At 36.6% G+C, this 16,342-nt stretch overlaps 1 protein-coding gene across 1 annotated transcript in view; it reads right to left on the minus strand.

Moving 5' to 3' along the window:
- Nucleotides 1-16,342, minus strand: part of LOC134742168 (U4/U6 small nuclear ribonucleoprotein Prp31) — a 28,848-nt gene that overhangs the window by 12,032 nt on the left and 474 nt on the right. The window contains exons 2-8 of the mRNA XM_063675146.1: nucleotides 15,232-15,367; nucleotides 14,573-14,777; nucleotides 14,193-14,335; nucleotides 13,778-13,962; nucleotides 13,341-13,481; nucleotides 11,399-11,548; nucleotides 5,410-5,634 (exon numbers count right to left, since the gene is read on the minus strand). Coding sequence (XP_063531216.1) covers nucleotides 5,410-5,634; nucleotides 11,399-11,548; nucleotides 13,341-13,481; nucleotides 13,778-13,962; nucleotides 14,193-14,335; nucleotides 14,573-14,777; nucleotides 15,232-15,367 — 1,185 coding nt within the window. The remainder of the gene's footprint in view (nucleotides 1-5,409; nucleotides 5,635-11,398; nucleotides 11,549-13,340; nucleotides 13,482-13,777; nucleotides 13,963-14,192; nucleotides 14,336-14,572; nucleotides 14,778-15,231; nucleotides 15,368-16,342) is intronic.

Below are 16,342 nucleotides of genomic sequence, written 5' to 3' on the forward strand. Positions count from 1 at the left end.
AAACATTACTCCGCGTCGAAGGGAAAGTAATTACATAAGTCAATTTAGTTTCTATAAACGTTTTGATGTTGTTTGGTATAGTTAAGGGAAAAAGAGCTCATGAAATTACTTGATATATTTCCCGGGTCAGCAATTCCTAACATTACACTATCGTGGTCGTAGAGTACGACCACCGGTCGGACCGTCGTACTAACGAGTGATAACAAAAAAATGAGAATTATTGAAGGTGGTGAAAAAATTATACAGGGTGGCTAAACATAAGTGCATTCTCGTTGCCAGGGAGGTTTTAGGATTATACTGAGCAACTTTTATTTTCGTAATAAAGTAGAATTACATACTTAACGTTTTAAAGCTCTGCCAAGAAGTTAAATACCTTTGTAGAAAAAGTAGAAGTAACCCATTAGCAAATTTAACATTAGGTCACCTATCATTTTGGTTTAAGTTGCGTTCCTTAACAAAAAAGTACTTTAAACGTAATAAAAATACGCAACATCAAATTAAAGCGATGTCGTCAACGTAAACCCAATATTGAACAAAATTCTCTTTAAGCCTAATTTAAAAACATGACACAACTGATCAACGGCCATCTGTGCGTCTTTACTCAACTAACAGGCCATGCACTGACATCAGAATGATATTTGAATCATGTTATTTAGATATCGTGCGTCTCGCCCGCGCCAATACATGCACGAACACGTACGAGCGAAATACACGATAACTGAATGAAATCAGTTAGATGTCATTCTAATATCAGTGTACGTTCGAATTGGCCTGTAAGTAATGATTTAGTTAAGTAACCAACTGCTTAGTAACTGCCCGCGGCAAAGGACTGCCATCAAAAAGGACTGTCACTCCTATTAAACTTTCCAACGATTTATTTATGACCATAACTTATGCGTCACTTGTTTATAGTCCTAGCGGTGTCACAAATAGTCACAATCCAGTGAGAAATGACTATCATAACTTACCGTGCGCTCAATGGGGTTTACTAGGCGACGTTTGGTTGAAGGACTATAGTCAAGGCTAAGTCTAATAGCCGAAGCAAGCCCTGTCTAAATCAGCGGTTTTCAAAGTTTTTGCGTCGAGTGCGTGATTAATTACTTTTGTGGTAAATATTAAAGAAAAACTGAAGGTATTGCACATATGTAAGGTCACAGCGGAAAGACTCGAATCAGGACGGAGATAGTCGAAAAAGCTCCGTTGATCCGCCATTTCCTACCTCTATCGCACGCGCATAATTATACTACTGGTGCGCTCGCACAGTAGCATTGACCTCTAGCATCAGCGAAGGCAGAGGTAGAAAATGGCGGGTCAATGTATTAAATTCTTCGCGCTAAGCGACCTCATCGACATCCCTATTGATTGATCGTTTGCCATATTGATTGTCACTATGACAAGATACGAATGTAATTTTTTGCCTGTTCCTTTATCGCACAGAAGACTAGCTATAATCTGTAGCGTGTCTAGATGTAGTTATTATATTTCTGGTTCAGTGTAAGATTGCAAAAGCCCCCGAGGATGTGTTAACGGCGAGAGACCTGAATTTGTGCCTTAAGCTTTTTTATTTCTTAAGGTAATGTTAATGTCGCTAGACATTTTGCCCTTCTTGCTATCTCTCTACCCTTACAGATTGGGAATTCCAGCCTAAGTGCTAAATCGTCCGAGCAGCGATAGATCAAGCCGGTTCCTTAAGGGCACGATCTTAGATAGCGCTAATGTCTTTACTCCACCATAAAATATAATGCCGGTGCGCGATGCGCCGCGAACGCCAAGAATGCGATGGCATACTTGATGCATTGCTTAAATAGATTTCCTTCTATAGACTCTGCATTATACATGAAGCGTTAATGAAGACTTGTAGTGCAGAGCGCGGCGTGCATACTCTCGCTTGCTCATACTGGGTATGTTCGTTCGTACGTTCTTATACCCAAAAGCTACGCCAAGACACACACGCCTTTTCATATTATAAAAGCGCAAAATTTTTGTTGACACATACTAAATTAGTTCAGGAGCACCAATTTAGTCGCCATACTTAGTGGCAACACCCTGCCTCCGCGAAGCTAGCGTTCCTGTTCCCATCCCAAGTAGTGTAAGAAACTTTGAAAACGTATGTACTACTTTATTAAACTTACAGTGAGGTGAGACAAGTTCGATTAATAGAAGTAAGTCATTTTATAATACATATTATTTTAATGTTCAATTTAAAACCTCATGTTATTAAATAAATCCTTCGAATTGGACAAGTTCCAATTAATTTTAATAGTCGAACTACGGTATTGTTGTTTTTTTAACAGTTTGAGTCTATTGTGCGTTTGAACGTAATTACGTTTAGATAAGAATGAAAAACTTACAAATTGCAATGGGAAGATGGTAGCATATTAATATAATGTCTATGTAAGGTCGCATGAGCGAATACGTGAGATAACAGCAACGATTACGGCACGACGACAATGTGAATTGTTAACTCAGTACATCGGCATGGTTTTTTTCTTGAGGACACCGACAGATCGCTATCGCTAGATGCAGCATATAAGACTCGGGCTCAGTATTCGTTCCATAAAAGTAAAGCAAGCTAGTGTGCCCGCTTTTCTAGTTGCGTTTTGAATCTACGTTTACGGCATGTTACGTAAAAAATATGTACTCGAATTAGCTCCAGAGATGAACATGAGCTACAATACTAGGTAGTGGCTAAGTAGTGAGACCTGACGGTCTCATATGAAGATCAGCGCTGGAAGTCGCCAGCATCATGGTGAGACGAGACGACCATTTCGTGGCACTTTCTCCTTCCTAAATTTTATTTTTTCTTCTGTGTTTATGTTTATGAATGAAATATTTGTCATAAATAGATTGAACTGGTGGCCTAGCGGTAAGAGCGTGCGACTTGCAATCCGGAGGTCGCGGGTTCAAACCCCGGCTCGTACCAATGAGTTTTTCGGAACTTATGTACGAGATATCATTTGATATTTACCAGTCGCTTTTCGGTGAAGGAAAACATCGTGAGGAAACCGGATTAATCCCAACAAGGCCTAGTTTCCCCTCTGGGTTGGAAGGTCAGATGGCAGTCGCTTTCGTAAAAACTAGTGCCTACGCCAATTCTTGGGATTAGTTGCCAAGCGGACCCCAGGCTCCCATTAGCCGTGGCAAAAATGCCGGGACAACGCGAGGAAGATGATGAGATTGAACATTTAAATATGTGTCAATTTTTTTAACGTATAAATTATCCGGCATGTTTTTCTCGATATGTCGTTTCCCGTAATTTCATTTGTCCAATGAAACATAGGACAATAATGCTGTCAAGTGTTCGTGTATGCTTCATAATAAAGATAGTGCAGAATCTACATAAGATAGTCCATGAGGATACCTAACCCACATTTATGTAATTACCGAGCGAGTTCGAATTTTAGATTGTCCGTACGAGCGAGTATAGGATTCCATTTGTCACATTTTACATACGAACCTTGGTATCTGGAGCATTTGTTCCGCAATGCATCTGTTATGAAATTTGCATAAACTTACGTTAGACGTTTTCCATTTCCAAGGTCTTCACACGCGTTCAGAGCACAATCGGTTACAATTATCTCTGAAGCGATCGCATTAATTAAGATTTGATCAAAAAAACATTACAATAAGCTTTAATGAAAACATAAATGATAGGATCGTTAATCAAGAGTGCATAGACAATATGGTTTTAATTTAAGGTCTTGTTCTGAGATCTTCACACAGTGTGATAACCAACGTAGAAAAGAATCAAGAACTATTTCAACAAGGCAAATTGAATCAATAATTAGTGATCTATGATCGGTTTTCAGGGGTTTCAAATTCATGTACAATCGACGTCAACGATATAGGTATTTACACTTGCACCTTACTTCTTTGTAATAAGGCGAAATATGTAAACATATTTTTAACGTGACTGTACTTTAAACGCCGTCTTAGCAATGTTCTACGTATGAAATAGCAGTTTCAGGAAAAAAAAATGGGTTAGGTAGGTAGGAAAAATGCGATTGCGCCGCCGGTTCTTAGGTTGCGCCGACTATAGAAGTACTATTTATTCATTAAAAAAGAGAAAAAGTTTTGCCCCATAATTTTTTAACTGTTTTGTGACGTATTTTAGTGCATTCGCATACTGACTGATAAAAAATAGTCCATGTGATCGTACGTAGAATGCAAAAAAATATAGATAATTAATCTAAACCAGTGTCGCGAAGCCTCTGCCAGCCTTAAAATAATACATAAGCGTAACATTTTGTTCGCACTAAGGGGGTTGCGTCATGTTCACGTCAAAAGTTTGAAAAACAATGATCTAAACTGATATAATTATGTTGCTTTAATGTTCATGCCAGAATTCATGTCATTATATTACAGCATGCCGTTTTAAAATGAGCGCTTAAGTTCGATTGTATGGCAGCGGCTAGGTTCGCGTGACTCTTAACACAAATAGCCAAGAATAATATATTATATGTAAGAAAAGGGTACTCTTTCTCTCTCGCCAATTAAACTTTATTGATGGTAATGCATCCATCAGTCCCATTAAACAGCTATCACTCCGATGTCACTTTCCGATCCACTAAGATAATGGCCGACATGGCGATATATGGCATCGTTAAATTTTATAGTCGTTTTTGCAATTGGGAAAGGCTGGGAACGTACGGAATCTTTACTAGGTCTATCGAATAGTGATTATAAACTAATAGTGGCCGTACTAGATATGACTTATGATATGATACTAATGATACCCGGGGGCTTACCGCGAACATCGAAAATTGAAATTACGTATATTTGCCTCAATTTCTCTCGAATATGCAAGAGCGAATGAGAGGCGAAGAGACTAATTTTAATGAATGACTTGGTTCACGGTTATGGCTGTCTTCTGTCATCTTTGATTTAAGAGCAGTACTGACAAACTCTACACCTAATAACTTTCTTTTTGATTTTAACGTCTCCGTAACTTTTCTTCTGATTTTGACGACACCAGATACTTGTATGGGCTTGCTCACGCAAACCTATATCTACATGAGAACACTAACCGGTAAAGGTGTGAAGGTGACCGACGACGCAGTACCCGACACCTGTCTTCTAATACTCGTCGCTCCTCCGTGCTGCTGGTTTTATTTATGCAGATTCCTTTGCAGCGTCTTGCTGATTAGCACTTTTGTCTTCTCGTCAACTTGTTGAAGATGAGGACTTGCCAATGGTCTCTAGAGACCTCCTTTGGCCTCTGAAGACGATCTACCTACGCTAATCCTAATTCAGCAGTTACAACTAACTTGAAAAGGTGTTATGGCCACTGACGAAGTAGTTCTCGGCGACTTGCGGGGACTTGCTTTATGGCAGTCCGTTTATATACCTCCTTTTGGCCTCTGGCGACGATCTACATACGCTAACCCTAATTCAGCAGTTACAACTAACCTGCAAAGGTGTGAAGGCGACCGACGAGGCAGTACCCGACACCTGTCTTCTAATACTCGTCGCTCCCCCGTACTGGTTCTGTTTCTGCAGATTCCTTTGCAACGTCTTGCTGATCCGCACTTTGGTCTTCTCGTCAACTTGTGGCAGACGGACTCGGCCGGTGCTGGACTTGCCGATGGTGCCGCGCGTGTAGCCTAGGTCTTCTTGATAGGCGTCGTCTTCGATCTATGAAAGAAACAGATGGTTTAGTTGTGAAAACAAGTGAATACTTTTTTAATAACCCTTTTAACGCCATGCCTTATATATAACGCGCCATCATAAACCTTAATGGAATGCATGAAGATTTATATCAGGTACAGTATATCGTAACTGTGTGCGTCTGTGACAGAAAATGGGTCATGGTTAGACCTTAAACCATTCAGTTACAGGTAGAGGCAATTACCGTACTTCTTTAAATAATACGATTTAACGTACAATAAATATATGAAAGGTTTGAACAAAGTTACTTTTGTAAATTGAAAAATGCTTATTAGAATATTTCATGCATAATCAGTCAATGAATGAAATAATATGCATTATTTTAATTATAGTTGACCTTTTAGTTGTATATCGTCGTGATCATGAATGGTTTTCGAATACCAAATGTAGTAAGGTCAATCAGATTAACAACGATTTAATGAAGTCGATATTCAATAGTTATCATTAACCTGTTCGACGCCGTGTCAAACACAAAAGCTGTCATCCAGACGCCACGTCACCGAAGTGTCAAGACTGAAATTGAACTTTATGCACATGCAATGCACGTAGGTCTATGTTGCTCTGTGGTCTATGACCGATTAATCGGTCTTTAGCGTTGAACCTACGGTGCGTATATATCGGTCATTGGCGTCCAAAAGGTTAAATAATTTAGTAGTGTGTTAATATATTTATTGTAATTCTTAAAAAATTTCAAGCAACATATAAAAAGCACTTTCGATCACATTCTCATCTAAGTATTTATTTCGAGGCCCACGCGATATTATCCGCTTCTTTTCTCTCAATCGACCTAGTTTTCTACGTACTCAATCTCATCACAACATCTGTGTTAAAGAAACTAATCGATAACTACGAACATCTATTAAGCTATTTCTCCCCTCAATTAACTGCTATACATCGTTACGCTACGACAGTAAACGTCTAGTGCTTCTGGAACAATAACTCATCCGATTTTGAACCTAAAGAACATAATAGAAAAGAGAAGTTATCAATCAATTTCGCGCGATGAAAGAGTTATAAAAAACTTAGCGCGTACGATCAACAACCGTATAAACAAAGGAATAACTATATATGGGATGACGCTTACATAACGACTAGTATCGTTTAAATCAAAACCATGTTCTCGTGTGTCCAAATAAAGAGATTGCACGTTCCGTCATGCATAACAACATGGTTAAGTAAGTAAGTAATACCGTAATAGATAAAGGGATTGCAATAATTATCGCCATATAAGTAGACTCAATCTACGTAACTTTGTTTTGACTTGTATTAGTAATGTTTGGCTATGCGAATTAAGAAGTTTCGAAAAATCTGGTTTCGAAAAAAAAAACGCTAACAACATAAGATAAAGACTGTACACGATATAATCCGGCCATGCATGACCTGGTATTTATTTTTTAGGTAAGTTTCCAAATCTGGTTTCGAAAAAAAAAACGTTAATAACATAAGATAAAGACTGTACACGATATAATCCGGCCATGCATGACCTGGTATTTATTTTTTAGGTAAGTTTCCAAATCTGGTTTCGAAAAAAAAACGCTAACAACATAAGATAAAGACTGTACACGATATAATCCGGCCATGCATGACCTGGTATTTATTTTTTAGGTAAGTTTCCAAATCTGGTTTCGAAAAAAAAAACGCTAACAACATAAGATAAAGACTGTACACGATATAATCCGGCCATGCATGATCTGGTATTTATTTTTACCGAATGGACATATTCAAGCCCATGTTTTATTATTATAATCTGTTTTATATAGTACTATATAATAAAAATACAATCATATAACAATGTATGGGCGTGTGTGAGTTTTCGCCGAATTTATTCCATCATATCTTAAATTTTTTGTCGAGGGTTTTTTTGATAATCTTCACTCGCTTCCTGCTACAAAGCCGAAATTGTGTTTATATTTTTACAAGTTGTTTTATGGATGTCATATTACCAAAAAATTACGAATTGAAACTTTTCTACTTGAGGTAGTCAGGAACCCTTTCTATTCAAGCACTGAAAGTCGTTTTTGTATGGGAACTATCACAGGCGTCTATCACAGGTACATCCATAAACATTAAAGGTACATGATGTACCTTTTAGGTACATCATTTCACCATATAACCCATTGATATTCATTATGGTGGCGCCGCTGCAGAGTAGCACACAAAAAATGCATTCTAGAAATGGTTCTACACCATGACCATTGCGTGTAACAAATTGGTAGAAATGTTCTCTCGTTAACTGTTCATCGTATAGTTAGTACATATATCATATCATACCATGCCTGTAAAGCATTCGATTCAAATGAAATGAGCCATCGTTAGTGTTTGATATTTGTAATGAGTAACAATGTGCAATTATACTAGAGGATTGTGCCTGGTAGACTTATTGCGAATGGAACACACTGTCGATAAAGCTATGTAGCAAATAATTTACAAGAATTTTAAGATTAGGTACGACTTTTTACTCTAGCTTATCCATAAGTTTCCAAATTTAAAACACGTAGCACAGGATGAGCACAGGAAGTTTTTAGTTATGCAGCTTGCTGCTAATCAAATACGTTATTAGATTTCGTGTGAGTAATTCGATAATTTACCCTGGCCGACCATATCTTATCTATTGTTAAAATCGCAAATACAATTTTACAAATTTTAAGTTACAAGTTAAAATAGGGAAGTAAATAAATTATATATACTTATACTTTATAATTTGCCTATGAATGTTGAATCCTGTAAGTTCGACTTTTTTATTTCAGTTTTTTTTTTTTGAATTTTTAATTTAGTCAGATGACAACGAAAACTCACTAATTACTACTACGACTTTAGAGCCATAATAAACCGTATACTATTTTGCAATTAGCGAGTTTTGGTTGTCACCTGACGATTTAACAAGTTTACGTGAAACAAAGATCCGCCATCCCACCATCCACCAGAAATTATTATGGTCAAGAGAGTAAGTGGTTTGACAATGGCAACAACCGTGTGTATCCATAGCACAGGCACGGACGTCCGCGGGTCGCGTTCCGGTCTATTTGACTCGCGAAAAAACGATCCACATACAGTCTAGTCTACTTGAAATTCACCCACGGCTCGCCGAGCGTGCCGTCACATTTAGGATTCTGCGAATACGTTAGATGCTAATCTGATTAATCGTTTGGCTTATCGGTTACTAATTAAGGGTAATTAGGAATTAGTTGTGAGAAGATCGCGAGGAAAGCGGTGTTTGGTTAGTTTGACGTTCAACGCGGATGTTTTGTGAGTTTGTAGGTATATGGGTGGAAAAGTAAATAATACCTAAGAAGTTTCATTTACATACCTAATTTATTTATTTAATCTTTATTGCACAAAAGAAAAAACCTTACAGTACAAAAGGCGGACTTAATGCCATAAGGCATTCTCTAGCAGTCAACCTTATTTATTATTATGTTAGTAGTATTGACAAGACGAGTCAATAATTTACGGAACATCGATAGTGTGAATGTGAAGACAAATTCAGTCCTTTTCATAACTTTGAGCTTATAAAACAGTTAAGTATTTTTCGTCGTAACGCAGACTACTAGAAACGAGTTACTAAAAGGCAATTGAAGAATAAGATTAGGTATATTATGTATATGATAGTTCGTTCGTTAAAGAGCTTAATCGATTTAAAACATCGTTTGGAGGGGGATAGCGGGGAAAGGTATAGTATAGTCATACCAATTTTATTTTTGGTCTAAGATTGAGTAGTAGATTATTTTAGTAATTATTGAATAACAATCGCGGTAATCAAAGAAAATTTTCACCGATTAAAAAAAAACATTGACTCCATCTCATGAATCTATATTTATTGCCTTATTTTTTCACTCTCCAGCAAAATCAAGGTACCATCAACATAGTGTAAATCAGGAGTCTCCTAACTTTATGACCCAAGGGCCACAGTTAGTCCTCCGCTTGCTTGTCGCCGATCGGATTGTATGCAAATTGGAATTTTTCTCGAGTCGAATTTTGTAGAGCTCTGGTGTAGATATTTGGCATGTTTGCCTGAGTTGTGGTTCAATTTAACTATTAAAGTACGTGCAGACAATAAGGATATAATAAGATAGAGCGGTACTGTCATAGTAAATTTTGTAACCACTGTAAATTCACTGCCATCTATCGACATACTTTAAAACTAAAAATGTAGATTTATAAAAATACGTTAAAATGTATTTAAATATGGATAAATGATTTTTTTATTTGCATTAATTATTTTTATATGATTTTGACCCATGTTCTTTCACTGGTATGCGTTAAAATTATAAATAACAAACGAAACAGTCAACGCCCTCTATACGAGAGTAGGCCAAAACTAGTGGCGCCATCTGATCGAGAATCAAATTTTCGTAATTTTCGAGGCACGTTTTTTCCTTAGACTGTATCCATCTATTACGGAGTTATATCTATCTTTGGTGCAGATTATGGTAACATATAATTCACAGAGTGAACCGAGTACCGAGCATCTTTTAATGTAAGTAGATGAAACCACATTTACCAAAACAATTAACGAACAGCTAATCCGCTTTTTTGCTAAGAAACCTCTATTTTCTCAGAACATAACAAGAGAGCCATTGTAATTGGTTTAAATTTTCAATTAGCTTTCTCCAGCAATGATGGAATTTTCATTATACGGACTTTGGTTTATAATTGATCTCGCTCAGTAATCACAATTAAGTGTGATACATTTATGAGTGAATTTATTTAACTGCTGGTAACAGTTGGGTACTTTCCTATTGATTTAAACATACTCGATTTTCAGTCATAATGTAAACTGATTTGAGATTTAATCGCGTGCACTTATTTTTATTATTTGGCCTGAAATTTGTAACGTAACATTACGTTCTTTGGTCGCAAGCAGACAGGCTTTCGAGACGTCAGGCAAAATAATTAAAATGCACTGTTCCTATTTAGTTTAAATTATGAGGTTGTTTCCTGTTGGTTTATTGTTGCTTTCCATCCTGGATAGCTCTTAAACTGTATGATTAGTGCGTAACGAATTAAAAAGTAATTTCCGATTGTAAACATTGTTAGAATTAGAAACTTTCAGTCGTAAACCAAAACAGGTTAGTGCTGACAGGGTTTGACAAAAAATACATAATTTCAAGCTTCTGAACTGCCAAAGAAGCAGAGTCTAATACCGTAATTATATTTTTTAATTAGAGGGAAAATGGAAAAAAAAATTACATTGTTACTATGATTCTCAACTTGAGATTTGCTAGAATGAGATAACGATATTCATATCGCATTCTGTAGTATAGCTGTGTCCCTACTTACGTAAGTAAAACTTACAAGTGTAATCCTGGCCTTAGAATAGTGTAGTCCCTCTTACGGTAGATGTAGATATCGCGTGGCTATGATAATTGTAAGATAGAAATATTCACCATCACCACAGTCGGCTAAGACTCAGGAGCGATGCGATGTTGTGTTCGGAGCCGCAGGTTTTAAAAATTTCACTCAATTTAAAGAAAAAATTAAACTCCCTAATTCTATACAGCAGACTGAAGTTTAGTCTGATAATTCAAATTCCAAGAATCCAAACAAAAAATAAGCTTCTTCTTCTTCCTCGCGTTATCCCGGAATTTTTCAACAAAAAATAAACTATTAAGGATAAATAACTTAAACTTCACGGAGCGGAAAATATAACCCATACTACAGAAGTTGGAACCCAAATAAAGCGCGTAGAAGAAATTTCCCTTGTTAACTCCATTGTATACATTACACTCACGTCAGCGAAGTTGAGCCGGTTGGCGTTCTTGCGGAACTCTGTCATGGCGTAGCGCTCCTTCATTTTCCGTACTCGTTTGCCGCCACGTTTCTTTCTGCTTTGCTCGATCGGCTTGGGTAGAGGCTTCAAGAACTTTACTGGAGGTGGTTCCTGTGAGAAAGAGTTGTGGTTTAATTTCAATAGAAGATGATGAAAAGTTGCATCGGCCATTTAACTTCAGGGTTTTTAGGGTTCCGTACCTCAAAAGGAAAAAAACGGAACCCTTATAGGATCACTCGTGCGTCTGTCTGTCGGTCCGTCTGTCACAGCCTATTTTCTCCGAAACTACTGGACCAATTAAGTTGAAATTTGGTAAACATATGTAAGTTTGTGATCCAAAGACGGACATGTAAAGTAAACAAATTAATTTTAAACATGGGGGCCACTTTTAGGGGTTAAATGAGAAAATTAAAAAAAAAAATGTTTCTCAAACTATATCGTGTTACATATCAAATGAAAGAGCTCATTGTAAGAATCTCAAATATTTTTTTTTTAATAATTTTAGGATAAACAGTTTAGAAGTTATTCAAGAAAATAGGCAAAAAATGACCATTCCCCCCTTTATCTCCGAAACTACTGGGTCTAAAATTAAAAAAAAATACACAAACACAAAATAGATCTTTACCTATAGATCACAGGAAAACCTAGTTGACGACCGGTCTGGCCTAGTGGGTAGTGACCCTGCCTGTGAAGCCGATGGTCCTGGGTTCGAATCCCGGTAAGGGCATTTATTTGTGTGATTAACACAGATATTTATTGTAACTGAGTCTTGGGTGTTTTCTATGTATTTATGTAATTGTATATTATATATATCGTTGTCTGAGTACCCATAACACAAGCCTTCTTGAGCTTACTGTGGGACTTAGTCAATCTGTGTAAGAATGTCCTATAATATTTATTTATTTATTATTTATTTATTAGAAATGTGCAGTCAAGCGTGAGTCGGACTTAATTACTTAGTTTTTGATCCGACCCCTACAGGTTTTTTAGAGACATTTCTCTCACGTTTCTCATAAAAAATGAAACCTTGGAACGCGAGTCCGACTCGCACCTGGCCGGTTTTTTTTTTCAGTGTTCCATCAGCGCGCGCCGAATAATTTTATGTATCAATATATCTCAGTATGATAGTTTAAATTTAAATCTTAAGTTATGGAAAGATTGCAAAGCTACTTGTTTATTAGTTTAAGCATAAATAAACGATTACGAGGTCGCGTGAAGTAGTGCAAAATGGTACAGCAGCAAAATTTAGCATCTGAATCAGATGGCGCTGTACGGCGCCATACATTTTACGATAACTGGATTGACAAACATTAGCACTCGACAAATTTCTTATCTATAATGTATGGAGCCGAAGAATGCCATCTACCTTAGCTGTTAAATTTGTTGCTACCAGTGTTCGCCGAAACGTTAATGCAATAAACCATTAACCAGTACAAGTATTCCTTGGTGTATGTAAAAAAAATGTGTTCAAGTAGGATGAATTAAGGGTCTCCGGCAAGCTCGGTTCAACAAACGTAGTTTCGCTCTCATTTTAAAACGACTAGGTAGATTGCTCTGAAACTTTGTACTTACAATAAAATAAGGTATATCTATGTCTGTAATTAGTTTATGTAGCTTCAGATACCGTAGTTAAAATTATACAGCGAACTTAAGTTTGTCATAAAAAACTTGTTTTTGCTCTATTTCGTTTGTTTTATAAACTGGATCTATATAAACTCATTTCAGACCTAGATATACCTCATGTCATTGTATGTGCAAAGTTTCATTACAATCCAACACGTAGTTTTAAAATGAGAGTGGAACTACTTTTGTATGGGAAGGTGCAATTCGGCCGAGCTTGCCGGGAACTCTTAAACAAAATTATAATAATACGAAGAGTTAAAACTAAAAAGTTAGTTCATACCTGTAATTTGTCCAGTTTCTTCTCAATGCCCTCCCTAAGCTGCCGACCGATGTGTCCGTCTGTACTCTCGTGGCAGGCGTCGACACGCGCCGCCAAAATTAGCTTCGTGGACACTAGCTTAGCGGCCTTGTAACGCAGCTCCTAAAACAACGTAAATCGTGTAGAATACTAATCTAACATTAATTGTAGCCGAGCAGTAACGGCTTTCAAACTGGATATCGAGGTTATTTACCAGTTGCTCTTTAGTAAAGAATAAGTTCCAATAATTATTCACAACGACGGGACTTAATCGCGTAAAATAAGTTTTAAATTCACCTCCGACGTTTCGAGGACGGCGTTGTCCCCGTGGTCTCGGAAAAGACTGGCTCAAGTTCAAGTTCCAATAAGCTATTTTAATACAATAAGACCTAGACAACTTGAAATTAAAGTAAACTTACAGGGGTAGTGTCCTGAACAATCTGAGAAAAGTAGATGAAACCAGTATGAGGCAGAGACGCAGCCTGTGAGAATCCAGATAACGTCCTTTTCTGCTGGCCTAGGGGCAGTACATTGCAGGCTGGCATTTTGGATAACTTGGACAGACCACCCGCTACACCAAGGATCTTTGCAGCTGTTGATGCTCCTGAAAAATATAAATAAATCAGATTCAGATTCTGTATACTGGTGGTAAAATGGCAGCACAGGCTAAAGAAAAACTGAGTGTTTGTACTTGACCCAAAGCTGTTTGCTCTCAGTAGAAGTTCTTAGTTGAGCATAGTATACACACTCACTGCCATCAACAATATCAAGTTATGATATGCGGCAGTGGTCATATGATCGAGCATAACAAGTTTAGTCAAAAAAATTACTTACCCAGAATAGCTGTTATGTTGGGTGCAATAAACGTCATTCTACTTTCCACATACTCATAGATGCTAGATTTGAAATTATTTAAATCACTAGCCATGTCACAAGCTTCGTAAATTTCAGCTAGTTCATTTTCTGTCAAGATTTTCCTACAAATAAAAAAATAATTAGTAAAAATTATAGTACAAACATTTATTTTGTAGTAAAAAGTTCTCATATTTTATTTTTACAGTTTTTATTCTTTCATCTGGTCTTAGTACATTTTTACATCTACATCTTCCTCATCAGCACTAAAGACATCAACTGACGCGTTCTGTTACAGCCCAATATCCTTTCGCGCATTGACAAGGTTCGCAATTCCATATTATTATCTATAAAATAAATACCCTTGTGTAGTAGAAGCTGTCACAGACACAATCATAATGGTAGCTTGTGTCAAAAAACTCTGCAGAATTTCATTATTCTTAGCTTTGTCCAGGTCATTGCCAAGTTCTTTCACAGTCCGGATATACTCCAGCGGTGTCACAATCAAGGACTCGAGCTCCGGGAAACGTTTCTGGTACTTGTCTCGGACAAATCTGTGGATAATAGCTGGAAAATAAGATTGCCTATTTACAAGTTGGACACTTTTGCATTAATACGACAAGTTTATGGCTATGCAATGTTTGGTGATAAAAACATTTTGAAGTTTTATTCAATCTAATAAAGAAACTACAAATGAATGCCTTTGACAAAGATTTTTATCCCTTCAGGTGGCATACCTCATTTTTTGTGGGAATTATAAATATGCCAATTAATTTAATTTAAATTACACATTACCGCTACTGCGGGAGTTTGCCACATGAAGGTAATTCTTCAATTTAGGGATATTACCTGGACTTACCAGTGTTTAGAAAGGCAAATTGTAACTTTCAGTATAAGATGCAAATGTAGACTATATAGGTAATATAAGAATATATTTACACTACTTGCTCTAGTCAGTTGTATTATGCATAACTGTGTCCCTAAATAAAATAATAGAAAAAACAAAACATTATAAACCTACCGATTTCACCATCAATTTCCACAGCTATGTTGTTAGCTTCCACTATCAATTGATATTCAGGGTCAGATTCCATGAGTCCGGTCACCTCAATCTTTTTGCGATCATTGCCAACATTCTGCTGAATTTCTGTTATCACCTGTGACAAAAATAAATAGTCATAGTCATAGTTTATTCATATCATACACAGTTTTCACTGCATTGAAATTAATTTACATATTAATCATTTTATATACAAACAAAAAACTTATAAAATAATTATAACAACATACAAAACGTTAAATTAAATACACTTTAAGAAATAATATTACAAAAACAAAAAAAAACAATATAAAATCTAATATAAACAATATTCACCATTGTGTTTTAATAAAATATTAAAGAAAACCGGCCAAGTGCGAATATGACACGCGCACCAAGGGTTCCGTACCATTACGCAAAAAACTGAAAAAAAATCACGTTGTATGGGAGCCCCACTTAAATATTTATTTTATTCTGTTTTTAGTATTTGTTGTTATAGTGGCAACAGAAATACATCATCTGTGAGAATTTCAACTGTCTAGCTGTCACTGTTCATGAGATACAGCCTGGTGACAGACATACAGACGCACAGACAGACAGATGGACAGCGGAGTCTTAATAATATGGTTCCGTTTTTACCCTTTGGGTATGGAACCCTAAAAAGTATAAAATGCAGCCACTGAACAGCTAAAGCCCTTTTCTAAGGAGCAAGGTGCATTGCAGTAATGTCGAAAGCAGGATAATTTTGTATATTGCGAATATCTACTAAACTAGAAGCATCCTGTACTGTACCAACAGAAATCTTGGTAAACGTTGCAATAGTGTAGGTTGCCAAAGTATTAAGTGCTTTTGGTTTAGTAGTAATAAGCAGTTTTCAAAATTATCCTGCTTTCGAAGGTACCCCATGCAGATTATAATAACATGGATATGGTGTAAGCCTCTATAAAACTAATATTGTCTTCGGTTACCGCGATAGTTACTCATGAAATAAAACTATAGCGTAAAGAGTTCGAAACGTCGGGATGTATTATAAATTCAATATACGCGATATAATCCGTTTACATAGTTTTATTTCTCTATAAAACTACTAAAA

This window comes from Cydia strobilella, chromosome 6, assembly GCF_947568885.1.
Source record: "Cydia strobilella chromosome 6, ilCydStro3.1, whole genome shotgun sequence".
In the NCBI taxonomy this organism is placed as follows: domain Eukaryota; kingdom Metazoa; phylum Arthropoda; class Insecta; order Lepidoptera; family Tortricidae; genus Cydia; species Cydia strobilella.